The sequence below is a fragment of the Girardinichthys multiradiatus genome, chromosome 22 (genome assembly GCF_021462225.1).
Source record: "Girardinichthys multiradiatus isolate DD_20200921_A chromosome 22, DD_fGirMul_XY1, whole genome shotgun sequence".
Taxonomy (NCBI): Eukaryota; Metazoa; Chordata; class Actinopteri; order Cyprinodontiformes; family Goodeidae; genus Girardinichthys; species Girardinichthys multiradiatus.
Window position 1 is genome coordinate 3,256,040 of NC_061814.1, and position 24,103 is coordinate 3,280,142.

The 24,103-nt window shown below is 39.6% G+C and overlaps 1 protein-coding gene across 3 annotated transcripts in view; it reads left to right on the forward strand.

The window, feature by feature from the left end:
• The window catches only part of LOC124859357 (1-phosphatidylinositol 4,5-bisphosphate phosphodiesterase beta-1), a 64,655-nt gene extending 42,008 nt beyond the window's left edge, over positions 1-22,647 (forward strand). For 2 of the 3 annotated variants that reach the window (XM_047352103.1, XM_047352105.1), the window contains 14 exons: positions 1,833-1,987; positions 2,098-2,265; positions 2,343-2,442; positions 4,922-5,026; positions 6,572-6,684; positions 7,743-7,893; positions 8,023-8,076; positions 9,042-9,219; positions 10,875-11,007; positions 11,140-11,216; positions 15,470-15,559; positions 15,729-15,786; positions 15,894-15,980; positions 20,544-22,647. In XM_047352103.1, coding sequence (XP_047208059.1) covers positions 1,833-1,987; positions 2,098-2,265; positions 2,343-2,442; positions 4,922-5,026; positions 6,572-6,684; positions 7,743-7,893; positions 8,023-8,076; positions 9,042-9,219; positions 10,875-11,007; positions 11,140-11,216; positions 15,470-15,559; positions 15,729-15,786; positions 15,894-15,980; positions 20,544-20,696 — 1,622 coding nt within the window. In that variant the 3' untranslated portion in view covers positions 20,697-22,647. The remainder of the gene's footprint in view (positions 1-1,832; positions 1,988-2,097; positions 2,266-2,342; positions 2,443-4,921; positions 5,027-6,571; positions 6,685-7,742; positions 7,894-8,022; positions 8,077-9,041; positions 9,220-10,874; positions 11,008-11,139; positions 11,217-15,469; positions 15,560-15,728; positions 15,787-15,893; positions 15,981-20,543) is intronic. The other variant, XM_047352104.1, reaches the window with a different exon arrangement.
• Positions 22,648-24,103: the final 1,456 nt, after the last annotated feature.

Sequence of the window (24,103 nt, forward strand, 5' to 3'; positions counted from 1 at the left end):
ATTGTCACTGTATTATAGGTGGAAGGATGTAGTTTAATCATGCTAAGTTCTAAGTTTCAGGTTGGACAAAAAAATGAAAATGTTCCCCTGAAATTGGGAAATCCAATATGGCTGCCTTGTATGTAAGGTTTAGTGAGAGCTGCAGGTAAAACAGTTTATTCACTCTTTTAGTTCTTTCACACAGTACTGACAATCTCCCTTTGTGAACAATTTGCTACAGGATTTGAAGGTGCAACATAGAGATAAGTACATTGTTATTAGCTTGTATTGCTGATAGTAGTTAGCCTGGTTACTGAGCATATTAATTAGCAAATGAAGCTGGTTTTTGAAGCATACTGTAACACGTTAAGTTAGGCTTAATCAGATTAAGTAAGGTTTGATGTGATTCTCAGATCCAAGTTCAGTTTTCAGAGGTAAATACAACATTGATAATGTCTAGCACATGTTCTTGGTTCCCTGTCGTCTGCTTCAGTTTGTATGAGGGAGTTTCTCCTCTTTTCTTTTGAAAAGTGTATTTATGGCTGTTGGCAATTATTAGCTCTACTTTAAAATTAATGTGTAAATTTTTGTCCTGCAAATGATTGTGCTACAATCTCTGAGATTCTGAGTACTGCTAAATGGCTGCTCAGGTACCGTTTCTCTTCTGCTCTCGGTGGGGTCAGACGCTTTTCCACTCTCTCCTTGATCCTCCCCCATTTTTTGCCCTGCTTCAGCTTTTTGTCTATGTTTTTCATAGAGCCTCTGTTCGCATATCCTCCTAATTTGTTCATTATGGATTTGGTCAGCTGGTCTCTCAACGCAATCGATCAAATTTTCCCGACGGGAAGACAGGGTAAAGGGGAACCCTCTTGTCCAGGCGGGACATTCTTCTCTGGATACGCAATGGATTCCTGGCAACAGTGGAAGATTGTGTGCCTGACAACAATGTCAGTCGAGGACGTGGAAGATTTGTACATAATTGGATTTCTGATAACAGGATTTCTGCGTTTTGGAGTTGGCGGTTACCTGGCTTATCGAAAGATTTGTAAAACATCGGCAGCTGTTCAAAGCATTCCAAAGCTGCCCGGGATGTTTGAAGGGATCTTTAGAGCTCTCAGCACTCAGACTGATATATTAAGAGAGCAGAATCGCAAGCTGGCTGCCTTTTCCGGACTCAAAGGTGATATGATTTAATCTTGGAGAAAGTTGTTTGCTCAGGATCTACTAAAAGTACCAGAAATTTGGCTATTTGGATTTGAAATTGAGAATGCCAGTAAGACTTTGAAGGCAGGCGGAAAATCACAGCCGGCCTGAACTAAAACATTTATTGTTTGTCTAATTCAGGCGCCCCAATATGGCCTTCACAGGCTTCTTATCTAAACATTTCTCCTGGATGTTCTGTAAATACGACGCTCTGCTGATTTCTTAGCCTGATTGTTGTATCATGTGATTTGTTTTTCTGTGTCTGTATCTGTTTATTTTCTTTGTGATTGTATTGTAATTGTATGTACAGCGCTTTGAGTGTCTCGTTACTGAAAAGCGCTATATAAATAAACTTACCTTACCTTACCTTACTAATAGTAAATACATCAGAGTTGGAGAGCCACAGCTGAAGATGGTGTAGATCAGGATAATTTTTCAAAAACTGTGGCAAAATAGCTGTTTAAAAAATATCCAGAGTACTGTAGCCAGTGCCTCAATCAACAATTTTCTGCCCATCCACATTATTTTAATACCACTACATGAGCTGCACAGAATAACCCGGACTGCATGAAATGAGTTTATTCAAAGACATTGCAGTCCTAGAATCACTCCTTGTGATATTGCTAAACAAAATGAACTTTGTGTTCCAGATCTGTCCATGCAGTTGAACCTCTTCATGTTTGAGTACAACGGGCGCAGTGGCTACCGACTGAAACCAGAGTTCATGAGGCGGCCAGACAAACACTTTGACCCTTTCACAGAAAACACAGTGGATGGCATCGTAGCAAATACTCTCTCTGTGAAGGTATAGCTGAACTATACGATCCTTTTCATACTTCCTTATAATAATGACGACATCCACAAAAAATTGCTCTTAAAGCCCTAAATAGAGAAACTGCCTCCTATGTGTTGCAGGTCATTTCAGGCCAATTTCTAACTGAACGGAGGGTGGGTGTTTATGTGGAGGTGGACATGTTTGGACTCCCTGCAGACACAAGGAGGAAAGCTCTGAAGACCAAAACTTCCCAGAACAACAATGCTATCAATCCAGTGTGGGACGAGGACCCCATCGTCTTCAAGAAGGTGAGGGACAGCAGAGGAACGGCTGAGTCGAATGAAATGCTGCTTTCTGATGAACGAAGACTTCTACTTTCATGCAGGTCATTCTTCCGACTTTGGCCTCTCTGAGGATTGCTGCATTTGAGGAAGGAGGAAAGTTCATTGGCCATCGAATTATTCCTGTGTCTGCCATACGACCAGGTCTGTAGTCACTGTTATGTTTAAGTGTTAATCTATAGGATCTTTTTTCAGATCTACCTTCATCTACTCCTGTTGGTTATGGCATCAAACAACCTAGCAGTAAAAAACTGATAAGAGCCTGAGCTGCAGTAGAGAGCTGGAAAAAATGTTCAGTGCAATACATTTCTTTTTTTTATAACAGTCTACAAACTCACAGACTTGGCATATTATTCAGACACTGACAGTCTTACTAAAAATCATCTTGGCTCTCAATGTGTTCACAATCTCACTCAGGTTTCAAAGACATTTTGTGGCATTTATTAAAATAAGTGCTGATTTATCGTGGTTATTTGACTCAGTCTTAACAGATTCAGCAGCTTACGCTTTCTGCCAGGTTTACAGGTAATGTAAACTAATTTTCTTTCTTAATATTCTGAATGTATACTGGGGAGAACAAGTATTTGATACACCGCTGATTTTGCAGGTTTTTCCACTTGCAAAGCATGTAGAAGTCTTTCATTTTTATAATAGATACTCTTCAAATGTGAGTGATGGAATCTAAAACAAAAATCCAGGAAATCCCATTGTATGATTTGTAAGTAATTAATTTGCATTTTATTGCATCAGTATTTGATCACCTAACATCCAGCAAGAATCCCAGCTCTCACCAGCCTGTTAGTTCATCTTTAAGAAGCCCTCCTGTTCTCCACTCATTACCTGTATTAACTGCACCTTTTTGAACTCGTTATCTGTATAAAAGACACCTGTCCACACACTCAATCAAACAAACTCCAACCTCTCCACCATGGCCAAGACCAGATAGCTGTGTGAGGACATCAGGGATAAAATAGTAGACCTGCACAAGGCTGGGATGGGCTACAGGAAAATAGCCAAGCAGCTTGGTGAGAAGACAGCAACTGTTGGAACAATTAGAAGAAAATGGATGAAGTTCAAGATGATGGACAATCTCCCTCTGTCAGGGGCTCCATGCAAGATCTCACCTTGTGGGGCATCAATGATCATGAGGAAGTTGAGGGATCAGCCCAGAACTACACGCCAGGACCGGGTCAATGACCTGAAGAGAGCTGGGACCACATTCTCAAAGAAGATCATTAGTAAGAGGAAGACCATTGTGTTTCTGCTCTGTCCTCTCAAACCCCCGCTCACGTTGAGCATGGTTCTGTTGGAGGTTTCTTCCTGAATTGTTGTTTTTGTTTTGCTTTTTTTGCAGTTTTGTTTTTCTGATGTGTCAAATACTTATGTCATGCAATAAAATACAAATTAATTATTTAAAAATCACACAATGTGATTTTCTGGATTTTTGTTTTAGTTCCAATGATTAAAATTAAAGACTTCTACATGCTTTGAAAGTATGAAAACCTGCAAAATCAGCAGTGTATCAATTACTTGTTCTGCCCAGTATAACTCGATCAGAATATACAGAGCTGTGAAAAAGCCTTTGGCCTCTTAAAGATTTCTTATATTTTTCTGTTTTTGTAAATGTAAAGTTTTCAGATCATTAAACAAATTGTCCTCTCACAAAAAGACAAGCATAGTAACCTTCATTACTGGTTTTTCAGACATTTAGAGAGGGGTTTGCTAGTGTGTTTTGGATCAGTGTCCTACTGCATAACCCAATGTGCTTTAGCATAAGCTAAGGAACTGAATGAGTATGCTCAGTCAGGATTTCCTGTTCCTGCTAGAGAGCAGAACTTAGGACTCCATCAGTTTTTGCAAGCAGCAAAGCTGCCTCAGACCATCAAACTTCCACCACACTGTTTGACTGTTGGAATGAGGATGTAATTTTTATAAATTGTTAGTTTTACACCACATGTGACATGTTACATACCTTCCAAAAAGTTTCAGTTTTAGCAAATGTGAGTCGAGCCGTCTTTTTGGTCAGCAATGAGGCCTGCAGTGCTTTAGATGTTGTTCTCGGTTGTTTTGTGACCTTCTGGATGAGGTGTTAAAGGCTCTGACTGTGGTTCACTAAGAAAGGGTTTTCTAGACTAATAGAAGTCAAGGTCTCTGTTTCTACAAATAGTTTCTTCTGTAGGTATTTTAGCCTACTTCCATTTGTCCTACAGGTCCTATTTAAGTGATTTCTTTAAACCCCAGGTCTGGTAGTAATCTGAACTAGTTGATGCTAGTGAAATTCAAATCACCCTTCAAAAATTAGGTTAATTGAAGTTAATGCATGGTCTAACAAGGCGGGCCAGGTTGCTATTGATAGCTTTTTACCCTTAATAAATGAAATTGTCATTTGAAAACTGTCCAGGGTGTACTCCACCTCCTGCCCATAGACTGCTGGAGATAGACACCAGCTTCCCCGCGACCCACTATGGAGAAATTGGTATAGAAAATGGCTGACTGACAATTGAAAACTGCACTTTGTTTTCTCTCAGTTTATCTTTGATATTAAATTAGCCTGATGATCTGAAAAATGTATATATGTGTGACAATAAAGTGCTAAATATTTTGATAAATGTTTCCTCTGCAGGTTATCGTTACATTGGCTTGAGGAATGAGAAAAATCAGTCTCTGATTTTGCCGGCTGTGTTTGTCTATATTGAAGTCAAAGACTATGTCCCAGATACATTTGCAGGTAAAAACCATTCCCGATGGAAAGGTGTTTAATTCTCTCTGATGAGCTGAAAACCGGATTCTACTCCTGACTGATGTTGATCAATTCTTGCTTAATTAAAGTGTCGAGTTGATCACAGTTTCTGGTTTCTGTTTATTCACCTGCTTCATGAAAGTGTTCTTAAAATGGTTAAGATGTGGAAGATTTCCTGGCCACATGTTCAAAGTTTCACCATTCCAGTCTTTGAGACATACTTTGATCAGTTTTGCCTTGTGACACGATGCTCCATCATCCTGGAATATACACAGATTGTTGGAAAAAGTTGCTTCAGAGGATGTTTTAATCCCACTCTTTATTCATGGCGCTATTTTTGACACATTGGAATGACACATGACTCATGGCATTCTACCTTTTCTGGATTTTTGAGAAGTCCCAAGCAATCAGAAAAAGGATGGATAAAAGAAAAAAACCTATAGACCAGTATTTAGTTCTCCATCTTTGTACCATCTGCAGAATGTCAGGCTCTCAGTAATGTTTCTTTCATGCACGTGTTGTTACAAGGCCATTGTGCAAAAGCCTGCTGGTCCCTGTGATGGGCTAACTGGTGGTGATTCAGTATCACATTCCCATGAGAGCAGACAGTCCTGAGGAGACGGCTTGCTGGACATTCTTGGGCCTCCTGAATTCTTCTTCAATGCAACTGAACTTCTCACCCTGAAGTTTGTGAAGATCTAGACAACTGTTCCATCAGGTGCAATATTCTTGGCAGCAGTTTTCTTACATATACAGTGATGGCTGCATGCTTTCCTTTGGATGCAGTATTTGCTAGCAACAGATGAAAAACTTTGCACAAAACATTTGTTTCACTGTTGAAGCATTCATCCATACCTGTGTATCCCAAACAAAGGACAAATGTTTCTATCTGTGACTGACTCTTAAAAGGACTGTAAGCAATCATGCAAGGACCATTTTTTGCTGTGCATATGATCAAGAAGCACTGAAACATCTTTCAGCCTATAGCTCAAATAGGGTCTTGATAGACTAATCTAAAAATGTTAATTTTTGCAAAAGCCTCCTATGATTTATTTTAGAAAGCATCAGTCATACAAACCTTTTTGGAACATCACGTCTTAATGTCGACTAAATAAACAGATTTGTTGAAGTTTGTTGTGCGCATGGACTCTTCACAGCTCCTTAGAGCCACCTGCAGGACATTTCTCTAATAGAAGGGTTGTATGATTGTTCGGGTACTTATTCATTCTGCTGAAAAAGGTTTCTTAGAACATTTAAGATATCAGGAGAATAAACATTCAGTTTATTTCTGGGTTATTTAATTTTTCTCCCCATGTTTTTGGGTTAGTAAAAATAATTCTACTATACGTAAAGTTTGTATAGACTCATAACTGAGCAGTTTAAGCAATTCTGTCCTTTATCATCAAAATATGTTTCATTGTTGCCTTGATCCCATGATTAATTATTGATCCACAGCTATGATCATATAATGTCTCAGGTTTTAAGCCAGCATCTGACTGCGCACTTCCATCTGTGTGTTAATTTTCCCTCCAGATGTGATCGAGGCTCTGTCCAACCCGATCCGATATGTTAACCTCTTAGAGCAGAGAGCTAAACAACTGGCAGCTCTGACTCTGGAGGACGGCGAGGAGGAGACACAGACCGAGGCAAGACTTCTTTCTATTTAATTATTTTTATTTACAGTGGCTTATAAGAGTATTCATACCCCTTAATCTTTTCCTCATTGTGTCACATTACAACCACAAACATAAATATATTTTATTTAAATTTTATGTAAAAGACCAACACAAAGTTGTGTACACTTGTGAAGTGGGAAGAAAATTCTATATGATTTAAATTTTTTTATACAAATAAAAAATTTAAAAGGACATTGTGCAAAGGTATTCAGCCCCCCCTGAGTCAATACTTTCTGGAACCACCTTTTGCTGCAATTACAGCAGTCTTTTAGGGTATGTTCTACCAGCTTTGCACATCTAGTGAATTAAATTTCTCCCCATTCTTCTTTAAACCATTCCCTTGTAGGCCGGGCTTTATGTTTAGGGTCGTTGTCCTGCTGGAAGGTGAACCTCCGCTCCAGTCTCAAGTCTTTCACAGACTCCAACAGGTTTTCTTCCAAGATTGTCCTGTTTTTGGCTCCATCCATGTTCCCTTCAACTCTGACCATCTTCCCTGTCCCTGCTGAAGAGAAGCACCACCATATTTGACAGTGGGGATAGTGTGTTCACCTTGATGTGCAGTATTAGTTCTCTGCCACACTGCATTTTGCATTTGATGCTGTTTGCTCCCTAATATTCTCTTAATTGACCTCTGAGGCCGTCACAGAGCAGCTGTATTTGTACTGAGATTAGATTACACACAGGTGGGCTCTATTTAGTTATTAGCAATCATCAGGCAACTTCTGAAGACAATTGGTTGCACTCAGAGTAAAGAGGGCTGAATACTTTTGCACACCGCACTTTTCAGTTTTGTATTTGAAAAAAATGTTTAAAATCATGAATAATTCTCTTTCCACTTCACAATTATATACCACTTTGTGTTGGTTTTTCCCGTAAAATTCCAATAAAATATATTTCTGTTTGTGGTTGTAATGTGACAATATGTGGAACAGTTTAAGGGGTATGAATACTTTTACAAGCCACTCTATTGAGTTTTTCTGATAAGCTCACAAGTAAATTAATGACAACCTTTTTTTTCTGGCTTATAGGATGAGACGGACACGGGAGCAGAGCATAAGAACGACCTGAAACCGGCTCCACTTGAAAATGGACTTGGTCCGACCTCAGGTCCAGTGGGCCACACCCCTGTTGCTACAACGCCAAAAGCCTCAGCAGCCAATCATCAAGCAGCTACAACAGGTAGAAAAAGTCTACTTATTCAAAACTTAATCACAAAACATTATAGATATAATTTTTTTTGTAAATCTAACAATAGATTTGATGCTTGACTTGCTTGTTTCCTTTTATTATTTCATTTCTGGACTTAAGAAGCAGCCAAACCAGCAACAAGGACTGAAGATCTGGTTTTAAGTGTTTTGATAGGTGAGGTTCTTCATCTATGAAGTATGATTAATGCACTGAATCAGTAGCTGACATACACTGCTATAAAAAAGTCCCATTACAAATTTGTTCCATTTTTCTATTTTATCACACATACATGTTTGAATTCAAGGAAAACCTGGGTAAATACAACATGCAGTTCTTAATGATTTCATTTATTAAGCAAAGAAAGCTATCAAAGTTCATTTTCTCTACCCCACCCAGTCCTGTTTACTGCAGACCTGTAGAATCAGGAAATCACTTAAATAGTACCTTTCTGACACCTTGAAGTGTCAGAAAGGTACTACACCTTAAAGTTTTTTTAGACGCTGATCTAAAAAAAACTTAAACAAAGGCAGAAAAACATTTGTTAAAGCACTGCAGGGCTCAGTTAAGGTCAGCATTAATGAGTTAACAAGAGGAGAGAGACTAGGCAAAAATGGCACAAAAAGTTGTACAACAGGACAATGATCTAAACCATGCTAGCAAGTCCACCTCTGAATGGCTAAAAAAACAGAGAATACAGGTTTCAGGTAGTCAATGCTTGGCTACCTCTGATTGGCATGCTGTGGCATGACCTTTTAACAAGCTCTTCATGCTGGAAAACCCGCCAGTGTTGTTGCTGCCAAAGGTAGAACAACCAGTCCTGTGGTTTGGGGGGGGGGGGGATAGTTTTTCACTTAGGACCAGGTTATTTTGGATAGCTATTTCCACTTAATAAATCAAATTACCATTTGAAAACTGCTTTTTGTATTTAATCAGTTTACCAAAAGCAGAAGAAAATCTAAGAGAAACATACTTTTCCCAGCACTGTTTCTGCTTAGCTTGATAAAATAATGTTAAAGAGTAAATGGAGTTATGGTTGTCTATGTTTGATTTCCACAAAAGTAGAGCTATTATATCAAATTCCATGAGTGCGTTTTTTTTTTATTGTTGTAAATTGTATTAATCTGATGACACACCAACAGATATCCCAGCATGCACCTTAGATGCCCTGCAGCAGTCCAAAGTTTACCAGAAGGAGCAGAGACGTCAATTTAAGGAGCTCAAGGAGCTGGTCAGGAGACACCAGAAGAAGACCTCAGAGCTCCTTCGAGAGTTCAGCAACAAGTATAAGAAGATGGCCAGGCAGTGCAGCAAGAGCAGGTGCTGCTTCTCAGTCAGTTTAAAAAAAATAATATGACATAATATAACAGTTAATCACTTCAGAAGTCTTTTTGCCATATGAGGAATGTGTGCTGCATAAATGTATTGCTTTATTTATTGATTTACAGTGCCTTGCAAAAGTATTCATATCTACTGAACTTATCTTATGTTGCCAAGTTACAATGAAACTTTCTTGGGTTGTACTGGGATTTTATGGGATAGACCAACATAAAATGGTGCACAAAGGTGAAGTAGGAAGGAAAATGGCAAATGGTTTTTGAGTTTTCGGAGGGAGCAGGAAAGGGGGAAATACGACCTGGCTCCCACTAGGGGAAGCTGTCGACACGGGCTCTGGTTTTCATAGTGGTGTGTATTTGTAGTCAACCTCTGATTTATCACTTTGTAGAACCACAGTTTGCTAGAATTACAGCTCCATTTCTTTTGGAGTATTATTTTACATGCTTTGCAAAGACTAAGGGTTTTCCTCAATCTTATTCCCAAAACAGCTAAAGCTTAGTCAGATTGGATTGAGTCATCTGTAAACAGCAGCTTTCAAGTGTCCCCACAGATACTCAATTGGATTAAGGTCTGGACTTTCAAACACATGAATATGTTTTGATCCAAACCATTCCATCATAGCTTTGGCTCTATGCTTAGATTCGTTTTCCTGCTGGAAGGTGAACTTCCATTCCAGTCTCTTTTGCAGCCTCTAACAGGTTTTCTACCTGTATTTAGTTGTAATCTCCCATTAACTCTGACCAGCATCCCAGTCCCCACAGCATGATGGTGCCAAAGTTCATCTGATCTTCTAGACATATTACTGTTTTGTATTTAGGCCAAAAACGTTCATTTTGTTCTCTAGCTGACCAGAGGACCTTGGTCCACACGTTTGCTGCGTCCACTACATGGCTTGTGGGAAGCTAGAAACAGGACTTCTTCTGGCTTCTGTTCAACAAAAGATTTCTTCTTTCTACTTCTCCAGATCTATGGAGTTCACAGATAATAGTTTTCCTGTCAAGAGATTATCCCACATAAACTGTGGATCTCTGCAGCTCCTCCAGAGTTACCATAGGCCTTCTGGCTGTGTCTCTGATTATCGCCCATTTGCTCAGTTTTGTGGAGATCATCTCTTAGTTAGATTGCAGTTGTCTCATACTGTGTTTCCAGGTGAGGGAATGAGCAGAGTTCTGCGAGATGTTCAAAGCTTAGGAAACTGTTTCATAATCTAACTCTGCTTTAAACTTCTCCATAACTTTCTCCATGGTCTGTCTGCTCAGTTTCTTGTTCTCCATGATGCTGTTTGTTCTCTAATGTTCTCCAGCAAACCTCTGAGCCATTTACAGCTGGATTCATTCTGAGACTAAATAACATAGTGTGAACTCTATACTAATCAGGTAACATTGGAAGGCAGGTTCTTGAACTGGATCTTATTTAGGGTTATGAAGGGATGTAAATCCATACACACACCACAGTTTGTAAAATTTTGTTATGTACAACTTTGTTTTAGTTTGTCACTTAAAATGCAAATCAAATACCCTGAAGTCTGAGGCTTTATAAAAACAAGATAAGGAAACATTCAAGAGGTACAAATACTTTTGCAAGACACTATAGATATACGTTTTAAGTTAACGTGATGATGCCTCTGCGTTTGTCAGGGGTTCGTGTTCGGAGGGTGAGAAAGACGAGCGTCTCCAGCAGCTGAAAGACGAGCAGCAGCAGCAGCTTCTAGCTTTGAGGCAGGAACAGTACTACAGTCAGAAATATCTGCAGAGAGAACATATTAAGATGGTAATGTCTGACATTATAAACATCTACACATCTAAACCACACCTCAGTCTCAGATTGATTGCACTTGTTTTGTGGCGAAGCATGTTTAGTATAAGGGGGGTAAAAGGTAGTGAGGATCTCTGTTTCCTTCAGCTTACAGAGCGACTGACCAGTCTGGCTGAAGAGAGTCATAACTCTCAGATGAAGAAGCTTAAAGATATCTGTGACAAGTAAGAACAAAACAAATCAATAAAATGTTCATTTACAGGTTCATCTTTTTATTGTTGGTGGATGCAAAATCAGGATTCTCAGCCTGAAAAGAAAAAACAAATTATTGGTTTCTTGAGCAGATCTTTTGACCTTGATCACTAAAACCAGGGTTCCTAGCTGTCTGGAACAGTGTGGAAAAATATTGAGTTTAATTTCATTTTGCTTCAGGTATGAAAATATTTTGGAAAAAATAGAATATAAAATATATTTGTATTACCAGACTTTATATCCTATCCCATTGTCTAAAAGTCGTTTCTTTTAAGTTTCTATTTATTTCACCTTTATTTAACCAGGAAAGCTCACAATGAGATTAAAAACAAGAGCGTCCTGGCTAAGACAGGCAGCAGCAAAGTTATACGTCGTCACTACATACAGCAAACATAAAAAAATGCGCAATAACAAACCTGAAAAAAAAATGTTAAACATCGAATTATCAGAAGCAACATATTTTACAATATTTATAAAAGATTATTCAGTTAAAACAGCTACATGCTAATGTTACAGTTTTGCTATCACCTAAAAGTCTTTTAAAAGATTCCAAAGAGACCAACTCCCTCAATTTTAAATCATTTAGTAGAAGGTTTCAAACACAAGGAGCAGCCACCTGAAAACCCTTCTTTTTTCATCTGTTTTTCCGTGCATCGGATTGCCCAGCATCCATCCTTCTTCCCTCCATATGTCTTTTATTTTTTCCTTTCTTCCATCATTCCTTCCTCTGTCCTTCCTTTTTTCCATTCTTTCCCCTTTCATTTCTTTCTTACTTCCAGACAGTTTTTTTTTATGTGTTATAAAGCCTGGCCACTGTAGAAATATAGGCCATAAATTCATCCTGTACTTTTCTATTCATGCAAAAAGAGACTGAAAGTTTTGGGAATCTGAGTTTGGAAAAGTTGGAAAGTTTGGCATTAAAAAATATAGTAACCCTGTAAAAATATTTTCCCTCATCTTGACAAATACATCCCTTTACATTTCTACACGTGGACACAAAATAAGTTGAAATAACACACAGTGCTGGGATGGGGTGACATACCAGAGTTCAAAAGAGGACAAATTGTTGGTGCACGTCTTGCTGGTGCATCTGTGACCAAGACAGCAAGTCTTTGTGATGTATCAAGAGCCACGGTGTCCAGGGTAATGTCAGCATACCACCAAGAAGGACGAACCACATCCAACAGGATTAACTGTGGACGCAAGAGGAAGCTGTCTGAAAGGGATGTTCGGGTGCTAACCTGGATTGTATCCAAAAAACATAAAACCACGGCTGCCCAAATCACTGCAGAATTAAATGCCCAGAGTGAAGCATGGGGGTGGATCAGTGATGGTTTGGGCTGCCATATCATGGTATTCCCTTGGCCCAATACTTGTGCTAGATGGGTGCGTCACTGCCAAGGACTACTGAACCATTCTTGAGGACCATGTGCATCCAGTGTTTCAAACATTGTATCCTGAAGGCGGTGCCGTGTATCAGGATGACAATGCACCAATACACACAGCAAGACTGGTGAAAGATTGGTTTGATGAACATGAAAGTGAAGTTGAACATCTCCCATGGCCTGCACAGTCACCAGATCTAAATATTATTGAGCCACTTTGGGGTGTTTTGGAGGAGCGAGTCAGGAAACGTTTTCCTCCACCAGTATCACGTAGTGACCTGGCCACTATCCTGCAAGAAGAATGGCTTAAAATCCCTCTGACCACTGTGCAGGACTTGTATATGTCATTCCCAAGACGAATTGATGCTGTATTGGCCGCAAAAGGAGGCCCTACACCATACTAATAAATTATTGTGGTCTAACACCAGGTGTTTCAGTTTCATTCTCCAACCCCTGTATGTGTGTGTGTGTGTGTGTGTGTGTGTGTGTTAATTGTTACTCTCTTCGAGCTGTACTGTGTTGTTGTAATTCAGCAAAATAACATGAAACACAATTAGTTTCTCTCCCTTTGCTTTTAACTGGGATATTTAGCAACGAGCACACAGACATTAAACGTAACGGTGCTCGTTTTAAAGGCTGGCCGTTCACAACAGCCTCGAGCTCCGAGGGGAGAGAAGCAAAGCAAGAGCATTGAGGCTCCAGCATAGCAGAACAGTTCAGAAACAATTTTGAATGAGGGAAACAAAGTTATATTTATAAACAGATTATGTCGTGTTTTAGACTGCGTATTGGTAGCGGATCTGATGTTCTTTGTGTGTTCGGGAATTGTTGCAGCCGTAACTGGTTCTGGATGACGGCTTCATAGCAGACAGCCGTTCCTCTCTCTTCCTGGTGCTGCGTACCGGCGCAAAATCTTTTAGTGGTACGCAGTACCGGACCGTACCGGCTCACTTTCACCCCTGCTATTAGCACAATTTCCTGACTATAATTAACTAGATGGAAAAATAGTTGAAGTTTGCTATGAGCAGATCAAGACAAAACACTTCGATTAATTTTCATTTGATTTTCAGCCCATACTCAACGCATAAATCAACAGAGGGCGTGGCAAAAATGGGCTCCAACAACTGATCCTTTTAAGATCTATATTTACTATGCACTACTTTTTAGAAATCTTATACACGTTGCCTTTTTACCGTACAAACAGTCTGCTTTTTTTGTTACAAAAATGTTGATATATTTATGTATTGGACATGTGTGACATCACTCCTTTTTTCTCCATGTTTTCCAAAATTATTCCTGGTACCAATCCTTTGTGTGTCTTACCCTTTAATTTTTCCACATTTTGCCAGATTGCAACCACAAACTTCAATGCATTTAAGCAGAATTTTTAAGACAGATCAAGTAGTGTAAAAGTAGTAAAGTGGCACATGGTCTTTAACAGTTTTATTAACTAAAATCCAAAATCCAACTGAATTCTGTTCATTCAGACTGGCAACTTAAGAAGTACAACCTTACACAGGAGCTGCTGGTCATCTTCTACACTGCCATAATTCAGTCTGTCCTGTCTTCGTCCATCTCAGTGTGGTTTTTTTCATCCACAAACAGAACAGGTCCAAAATTCAACAAACAGTAGTTCTGCAAAGAGGATCATCAGGGCTGACCTTCTCTCCATCCAGGACTTTTACAGGTCTAGTGTCAGGAAACGTGCCACTTATATTTCTGCAGACCCCACACAGACACCAATTGTTTAGACTTTTACCTCCAGGTCGGTTACAGAGCACTATTGGCAGAAAACAACTGCCACAGAGGCAGATCCTTCCCACATGCTGTATTTGTGATGAAAACAATGAACACCTTACAGCCTGAGTAGTCAGCTACTCTGCTGTGAAATTACATAAGCATATTTGCACTATCTGCCTTTCCTGTTTTCGCTAAGGGTTTAGAAGTAATTTCCGCCTGAAATTACATCCTGAAATCAATCAAGTATAGCTCCACAGTTATAAGGTCCACGTGCAAACCTTTGGTACCTGTGTAAAAGTAAGACATAAAAGAATATTTTTCTAGTGGAAGCACTATTGCAACTGTTACTATGTGTGATTTATTTGTGATTAAACAAAGAAACAAAATCAAACACACCAACACACAGCTGAACACGACAGCTTATTTACAGATATATGTAAATGTTGTTTCTTCAACTTCTTTTATTCTCCTAAAGTTGAAACACAAATTGTTGTTGTTTGCTTGTGCCAAAAATCTGGCCAATAAATCTCACAGTTATTCAATTGAATTCCGCATTTCTCTGATGCCCTCAAATAAAATACAGCGCAACCAATTGCCTTTAGAAAGTCCCTAATTAGTAGGAAAAGTCATCATGTGTGTAATTCCAGCTATACTCTGAAGGTCTCAGAGGTGCAGGTCAGCTTCTTAAAGATCAAGCTCTGTTCATTTCATCATCTGAACACTGAATATTTAGTGTAGTACAACCGCAAACCTAAAAGGGCATAACTGTCCCCTTCAACTCACAGGCCAGGGGAGGAAAGCATTATTCAGAGACACATGTATCTATTTGCAAGGTAATGCATGCAGTTACTTTTACTGCAATAGCTATGGTCCTGATATTTAAAAAAAACAGTCTATTGGGTGTTTGATTCTAAAAGGGCTTTACCCCAAAGACCACAGATTTTAAATTTGGATCAAAGATTTACAGGATTTTTCATCCTGATAGTGTTTCCTTTGTTCCTGGAAACATTTTCATGTTCAGCGGTTTGGTCCAAATAAATGTTACTGTTTTCTATGCACTATGTCACCACCAGCTCAAATGTTTCTTCCTGCTGCTGTAGGGAGAAGAAGGAGCTTAAGAGACAGATGGATCGACGGAGAACTGAGAAGATCAACCAAGCCAAGACCAAAGAGAAACATCTGGCTGAGGAGTACGATCTATAAAGTGACACAAAGAAAAACACCATTCTTTTCTGACACTAACTGGAGCGTCCTCTACTGAACTGCACTGCACTGATCTCAACAGTTAACCATGTGACAGTGGAAATGATATCTAATTGTAAACTGGTTTAGCTCAATTTATCTTTCTGTATGTCTCAGGGAGAAGATTGAGATCAACAAGTCCTACGTTAATGAGGTTGTACAAAACATCAAGCGGGTGAGCGGTGGTAGAGGAACCTAAGTTAAAGGAATTTATTGCTAACCTTTTAGACACTAAACAAGACTGGGAAGATGTGATGGCTGTTTTTGTCTTTTCGTTTTTAGCTTGAGGAAACTCAAACGAAGCGTCACGATCAGCTAGTGGAGCAGCATAATGACCTCCTGCAGGAGATCCAAGACCAGAAACCAAAGGTAAATTACAACTAGATATAATGCCTTTCTCCATATGGTGTGGGTCTAGGTCAATTTCACCATCTGCCACTTCTCATATTTCTAACCTGAATGTGCCTTGCAAATGCTCCAAACTTCAATATATTTTACTGGGATTCCCAGAGATAGACCAGCACAAAAATATAGCAGAGACAGGGAGGCTGATAAGAGTAGATGGGAGAATTGATCTGGCTAAATAAAGGATAGTTCTGGAATAAAAACCCTGTTAGATGGTACAAGACATTAGACTGGGGCATATTTATGTGTTAGAATGGCCTAGTCAAAGCACAGAGCTAAATTCAATTGACAATCTGTAGAAAGAATAAAAATCTATTGTTCACCAACATTCTCCATTCAATCTGACTGAGCTTGAGCTAATTTGATAAATATTTGATAAATTAGAATGAGTGTTCCAATGAGGATTATTTGACAACCTTCAAGCATTTTATAAAACATACCTTTCAAAAGACCACTTCTCTGGTGAAGAGAGAGCTGAGCCGAAAAGTGAAGCTCTCGATTTACCAGTCGGTCTACGTTCCTACCCTCACCTATGGCCATGAACGTTGGGTAATGACCGAAAGAACGAGATCCCGGATACAAGCGGCTGAAATGAGCTTCATCCGTAGGGTGGCCGGGCACTCCCTTAGAGATAGGGTGAGGAGCTCGGCCATCCGGGAGGGGCTCGGAGTAGAGCCGCTGCTCCTCCACATCGAGAGGAGCCAGTTGAGGTGGCTCGGGCATCTATACCGGATGCCTCCTGGACGCCTTCCTTGGGAGGTGTTCCAGGCACGTCCCACCGGGAGGAGGCCCAGGGGACGGCCCAGGACACGTTGGAGGGACTATGTCTCTCGGCTGGCCTGGGAACGCCTTGGGCTCCCCCTGGAGGAGCTGGAGGAGGTGTCTGGGGAGAAGAAAGTCTGGGTGTCTCTGCTGAGTCTGCTGCCCCCACGACCCGGTCCCAGATAAAGCGGAAGACAATGACAACCTTTCAAAAGACCTGATTTCTGTATTTAAAAAGTTGGTTTTAATTGGTCTGATGTAATACTCTAATCTTAAATGTCGTATTTTCATCAGCTGTAAGCAGCAAATCCTCTTTTACTCAGTTGCTAAATAAATGAACTTTTCAACAATATTCTAATTTATTCAATGGGTCTGTATATCGACTCAGGGGGGCTAAATAAATGAATGCAACACTTTTCTGATTTTTGTCTATAAAACTCTTTGAAAACCGTTTCACATTTATGCACTTCTTTGTGTTAATGTGTTAATATCCCAATACAGGTCCTTCTCAAAATATTAGCATATTGTGATAAAGTTCATTATTTTCCATAATGTCATGATGAAAATTTAACAGTCATATATTTTAGATTCATTGCACACTAACTGAAATATTTCAGGTCTTTTATTGTCTTAATACGGATGATTTTGGCATACAGCTCATGAAAACTCAAAATTCCTATCTCACAAAATTAGCATATTTTATCCGACCAATAAAAGAAAAGTGTTTTTAATACAAAAAACGTCAACCTTCAAATAATCATGTACAGTTATGCACTAAATACTTGGTCGGGAATCCTTTTGCATACAGGTCTTTCTCAAAATATTAGCATATTGTGATAAAGTTCATTATTTTCCATAATGTCATGATGAAAATTTAACATTCATATATTTTAGATTCATTGCACACTAACTGAAATATTTCAGGTCTTTTATTGTCTTAATACGGATGATTTTGGCATACAGCTCATGAAAACCCAAAATTCCTATCTCATAAAATTAGCATATTTCATCCGACCAATAAAAGAAAAGTGTTTTTAATACAAAATCGTCAACCTTCAAATAATCATGTACAGTTATGCACTCAATACTTGGTCGGGAATACTTTGGCAAAAATGACTGCTTCAATGCGGCGTGGCATGGAGGCAATCAGCCTGTGGCACTACTGAGGTCTTATGGAGGCCCAGGATGCTTCGATAGCGGCCTTTAGCTCATCCAGAGTGTTGGGTCTTGAGTCTCTCAACGTTCTCTTCACAATATCCCACAGATTCTCTATGGGGTTCAGGTCAGGAGAGTTGGCAGGCCAATTGAGCACAGTGATACCATGGTCAGTAAACCATTTACCAGTGGTTTTGGCACTGTGAGCAGGAACCAGGTCGTGCTGAAAAATGAAATCTTCATTTCCATAAAGCTTTTCATCAGATGGAAGCATGAAGTGCTCCAAAATCTCCTGATAGCTAGCTGCATTGACCCTGCCCTTGATAAAACACAGTGGACCAACACCAGCAGCTGACACGGCACCCCAGACCATCACTGACTGTGGGTACTTGACACTGGACTTCTGGCATTTTGTCATTTCCTTCTCCCCAGTCTTCCTCCAGACTCTGGCACTTTGATTTCCGAATGACATGCAGAATTTGCTTTCATCCGAAAAAAGTACTTTGGACCACTGAGCAACAGTCCAGTGCTGCTTCTCTGTAGCCCAGGTCTGGGGAATGCGGCACCTGTAGCCCATTTCCTGCACACGCCTGTGCACGGTGGCTCTGGATGTTTCTACTCCAGACTCAGTCCACTGCTTCTGCAGGTCCCCCAAGGTCTGGAATCGGCCCTTCTCCACAATCTTCCTCAGGGTCCGGTCACCTCTTCTCGTTGTGCAGCGTTTTCTGCCACACTTTTTCCTTCCCACAGACTTCCCACTGAGGTGCCTTGATACAGCACTCTGGGAACAGCCTATTCGTTCAGAAATTTCTTTCTGTGTCTTACCCTCTTGCTTGAGGGTGTCAATAGTGGCCTTCTGGACAGCAGTCAGGTCGGCAGTCTTACCCATGATTGGGGTTTTGAGTGATGAACCAGGCTGGGAGTTTTAAAGGCCTCAGGAATCTTTTGCAGGTGTTTAGAGTTAACTCATTGATTCAGATGATTAGGTTCATAGCTCGTTTAGAGACCCTTTTAATGATATGCTAATTTTGTGAGATAGGAATTTTGGGTTTTCATGAGCTGTATGCCAAAATCATCCGTATTAAGACAATAAAAGACCTGAAATATTTCAGTTAGTGTGCAATGAATCTAAAATATATGAATGTTAAATTTTCATCATGACATTATGGAAAATAATGAACTTTATCACAATATGCTAATATTTTGAGAAGGACCTGTAAATGACTGCTTCAATGCGGCGTGGCATGGAGGCAATCAGCCTGTGGCACTGCTGAGGTCTTATGGAGGCCCAGGATGCTTCGATAGCGGCCTTTAGCTCATCCAGAGTGTTGGGTCTTGAGTCTCTCAACGTTCTCTTCACAATATCCCACAGATTCTCTATGGGGTTCAGGTCAGGAGAGTTGGTAGGCCAATTGAGCACAGTGATACCATGGTCAGTAAACCATTTACCAGTGGTTTTGAAAGCACTGTGAGCAGGTGCCAGGTCATGCTGAAAAATGAAATCTTCATCTCCATAAAGCTTTTCAGCAGATGGAAGCATGAAGTGCTCCAAAATCTCCTGATAGCTAGCTGCATTGACCCTGCCCTTGATAAAACACAGTGGACCAACACCAGCAGCTGACACGGCACCCCAGACCATCACTGACTGTGGGTACTTGACACTGGACTTCTGGCATTTTGGCATTTCCTTCTCCCCAGTCTTCCTCCAGACTCTGGCACCTTAATTTCCGAATGACATGCAGAATTTGCTTTAATCCGAAAAAAATACTTTGGACCACTGAGCAACAGTCCAGTGCTGCTTCTCTGTAGCCCAGGTCAGGCGCTTCTGCAGCTGTTTCTGGTTCAAAAGTGGCTTGACCTGGGGAATGTGGCACCTGTAGCCCGTTTCCTGCACACGCCTGTGCACGGTGGCTCTGGATGTTTCTACTCCAGACTCAGTCCACTGCTTCCGCAGGTCCCCCAAGGTCTGGAATCGGCCCTTCTCCACAATCTTCCTCAGGGTCCGGTCACCTCTTCTCGTTGTGCAGCGTTTTCTGCCACACTTTTTCCTTCCCACAGACTTTCCACTGAGGTGCCTTGATACAGCACTCTGGGAACAGCCTATACGTTCAGAAATGTCTTTCTGTGTCTTACCCTCTTGCTTGAGGGTGTCAATAGTGGCCTTCTGGACAGCAGTCAGGTCGGCAGTCTTACCCATGATTGGAGTTTTGAGTGATGAACCAGGCTGGGAGTTTTAAAGGCCTCAGGAATCTTTTGCAGGTGTTTAGAGTTAACTCGTTGATTCAGATGATTAGGTTCATAGCTCATTTAGAGACCCTTTTAATGATATGCTAATTTTGTGAGATAGGAATTTTGGGTTTTCATGAGCTGTATGCCAAAATCATCCGTATTAAGACAATAAAAGACCTGAAATATATCAGTTAGTGTGCAATGAATCTAAAATATATGAAGGTTAAATTTTCATCGTTACATTATGGAAAATAATGAACTTTATCACAATATGCTAATATTTTGAGAAGGACCTGTAAATGACAGTGTTAGATCTTTTTGGTTGCTTGCAGTAATCATGATTGCAGTTCTAGTCTCATACTAGTGCAAATGGTTCTCCAGCTGCAGGCGGCTGTGGAGGCAGAGTTTCAGGAGAAGTTCCAGCGTTTGCCCGGCGAGATCCGAGACTTCCTGCAGGACAGGAAGTTGGAGGGCAGAGGTCACAGCAAGTCCCGACCATCAACTCCTCACGAAGTTCTTTCAGAGGAGGACTGAGCAGAACAAAGGATAAAGAGAGATGAAACTGAAAATGAAACTGAAAGAAAGTGAGGAGTTTTGTTGAGGAAGTAAATATTTATAGACTGTTAACTTTTTAATGGAAAATTAAACTTTGACAGTTTTTTAAATTAGTTGAAGCATGCACTGTGTTGTACTTCAGCATTTAATCAGATGTCATTTGGTCTTATGTTCTACCAACAGTCTGACAACTTACTGCATGATGTCTATCTATCTATCTATCTATCTATCTATCTATCTATCTATCTATCTATCTATCTATCTATCTATCTATCTATCTATCTATCTATCTATCTATCTATCTATCTATCTATCTATCTATCTATCTATCTATCTATCTATCTATCTATCTATCTATCTATCTATCTATCTATCTATCTATCTATCTATCTATCTATCTATCTATCTATCTCATCATAAATATAGATTCCATTATGAATTTCATCACCAGTTATTATTTATGAAGAATTTCTCTTTGCACACTCTGTTCATATGTCTTTGTGCACACGTAGGAGCCAACCCACACATACACATTCTGATCTGGCAGGTTCAATGGAGCAGAGAGTTCAAACACCGGTAGCTTCTTTGTTTCTGTTGTCTAAAACAGGAACTAAGGGACAGTTTTTAAAATAAATATTAGAGAGGAAATAGTCAGGTTTTCTTGTTTATTGCCCGAGAGGACCTTCGATGGGATCCTATCTTTACTGATCACCCCTAAATGCACACAGAGAAAACTTACTGCAGCAAAAACATAAGTCTACCTAATTTTGCAATCTCTTTTAGTCTCATAATTTTCTATCATATAAAGATGTTTGACAGTTTTTAATCCCTAACACAATGCCAAGATGGAAAGGCATCACCAATGATCTTATTGTTGCTGCCCATGAATCTGTGAAAGCTTCAACATAAAAACAGTTTAATGGTTGTCCAGGTGCTTTGTGTTGTCATTACTTTACCCTTTGTTTTTTTACCTTGCAATTGCAATTTCTATGGAAAACACTGCCTAAGAGGACCAAGAGATCCCCTGTCCAAAAAACTGAAAGAAGATTGCTCCATAACAAACTGGTCAAAATGGAAGGACCACAATTACTTAGACGTGAGCCAAAAAAGGCTGTCATCAAAGAGGTCAAAGGTAACCCTAAACCTGTTGTTTCTGTCCAGGAGCATAAAGCTTACATCCATGGGTAAAAAGAAAGTATCCCCTTGTCACTTATATGATTGTAACAGTTACAGGCTTAGTCTTAAAGTTGTTTATAATGATCGTTAACTCCTTCCATTAACAGAACTCAGTAAAATTTAGGGGAATGCGTGAGAATGGCGAAGGAAGCAAGTTGATGAATTTTCAGAATGTGTCCTCAGAGTTCCTGCTGTGCAATGATCAGGAGGTCAGATGTTTGTTGCCACTGCATGATCTTCTTTAATGTGAAACCCATCCACACTGAACAGCCTGATAATGTGTTTACTTATTTGATGTAATTTCATGCTATTTAATTAAGAAGAACCACCATGAAACAGTTTGACTTCTTGTTTGTTGTGAAACTGTATAATGAACCAAGCGTGTTCCTCTTTGTACAGGGATCCTACAGAACGTTTGGTGCATCATTTTCCAGGTTTGAGTTTATGAATCTAAAGCCAGTCTGTGTAGAACAGCAGTTTTCTTTTTCCAAAGAATATTTCCAACTGATGTAAATTTCTGACAAATAGGTTCCTTTTCAAATGATTAGTTGAAATCATTTGATTTCCACCACAGGGTCAGTGCCACGTTGACCCTGTGGTGGAATGCTTTGTTAAACTTAACTCTCATTGAGCAGTTACACTGAGCATGCTTTGTTGTCCTGAGTTCCTCTGCCTCTGAAATTGATTCTTGGTTTTGTTGAATGCTATTTGACTATAAATAAAGAAAATAATAAAATGCTTAATCTAAAAATGAGTGATAAATTGTTTTTTTGTTTGGTATTTTAGCTCCTGATGGTGGACTCATTGAGGCCTACATGGGATATTTTATGAATTAAAATGTTACTGATTTTGTAAGCGCTGGTTTACAAGCAGGAGACTTTGAGCTTTCACAGGAAGACATCCCTGCTGTCATGTGTCAGAATGTGTGGCGTAAAAGAATCACAATGAAAAGATTTTTTTTTTGTTTACTATTTTTACCTTATTTTAAAAGTTTCTGATCATTTTCAAGTCAAATGATGCTCGTATTCTGGTCAGTTGAACATTGTTTTTATTAACTAATCCATCATTGGCATCCTGTGAACAGAGATGGGGAGAGCAGCCAAATTTTGTACTCAAGTAAGAGTAGATCCACTTGAATGTATTTTTACTCAAGCAGAGTATTCATCCAAAGTATGACTCAAGTTAGAGTAAAAAAGTCGTTTGGGGAAAAAAGTAACAAATTAATCTTAACATCTGATTTAAGGTAAGAAATTAGTGGGAAGTTATGAGCAAATTCTGGTATTTTAGAGAATAATATAAAAATTACTTAAATAATATCATTATAAAATAACACCCTGTACTCCAAGATGTACTATATGACTTGTGGATATGGGCACCAGTCCCCCTGTGATCCTGCAGGGATGAGTGAGTAAAGCAAATGGATGGATGAACAAAATAACAAATTTAGGCAGATGAAAACCACATTTCCAAATGGCACCGTTTCACAAATGTCTGGTGTATTTCTGGTTAGAACACCTTTGTTTTTCATTCAGTGAAGAAACTCAAGGTGAGTCGAGTAGCCAGAAATTCATCTCAAGTAAGAGTAGCATTACTTAAAAATACAATTGCTCAAGTAGAAGTAAATGTACTGTGCAGAAACACAACTCCTGGAAGTGTTTTTGTTTTTCAAAAAAGTTACTAAATAAATGTAAGAGTAAATATAACTAGTTGCTACCCACCTCTGCCTGTGAAAAACCAACTCTACAGCAAAACATAATGGTGGCAGTGTGATGCTGAAGGGATGTTTACTGGAATCCTGTCGGACTTCAAGCAATGAGGAAAGTTGGTAAAGAATCTGCAAACATTAATCTTACCACTGTAATAATTGTAATGATCCAATGAAATTACATTTTCCAGAGTTTAACTCCACGTGAAAGCACTGCATTTCATTTACCATCAAAGTCAGAACTCAGAAGGAAGACAGAGGGAATAACCGTAACAGGTGTAACTAAGTGTGTGTTCTTGTTATTAATTGTTGTTTTTGTTTTGTTTGACTAGTATAATTCCACAAATTACAAAAATTAGCTGTTTTGCAGATGAAAATCCATGGACTAGAAGTGAATGTGGAGGTGAATATGGGGTACAGCAATGATTCAACTCTGCCTGTGATCCCTAACAGTGACAGCCAGCTCAACGACTCAGCCGGCAATCAGAACACTGAGAATAAACCT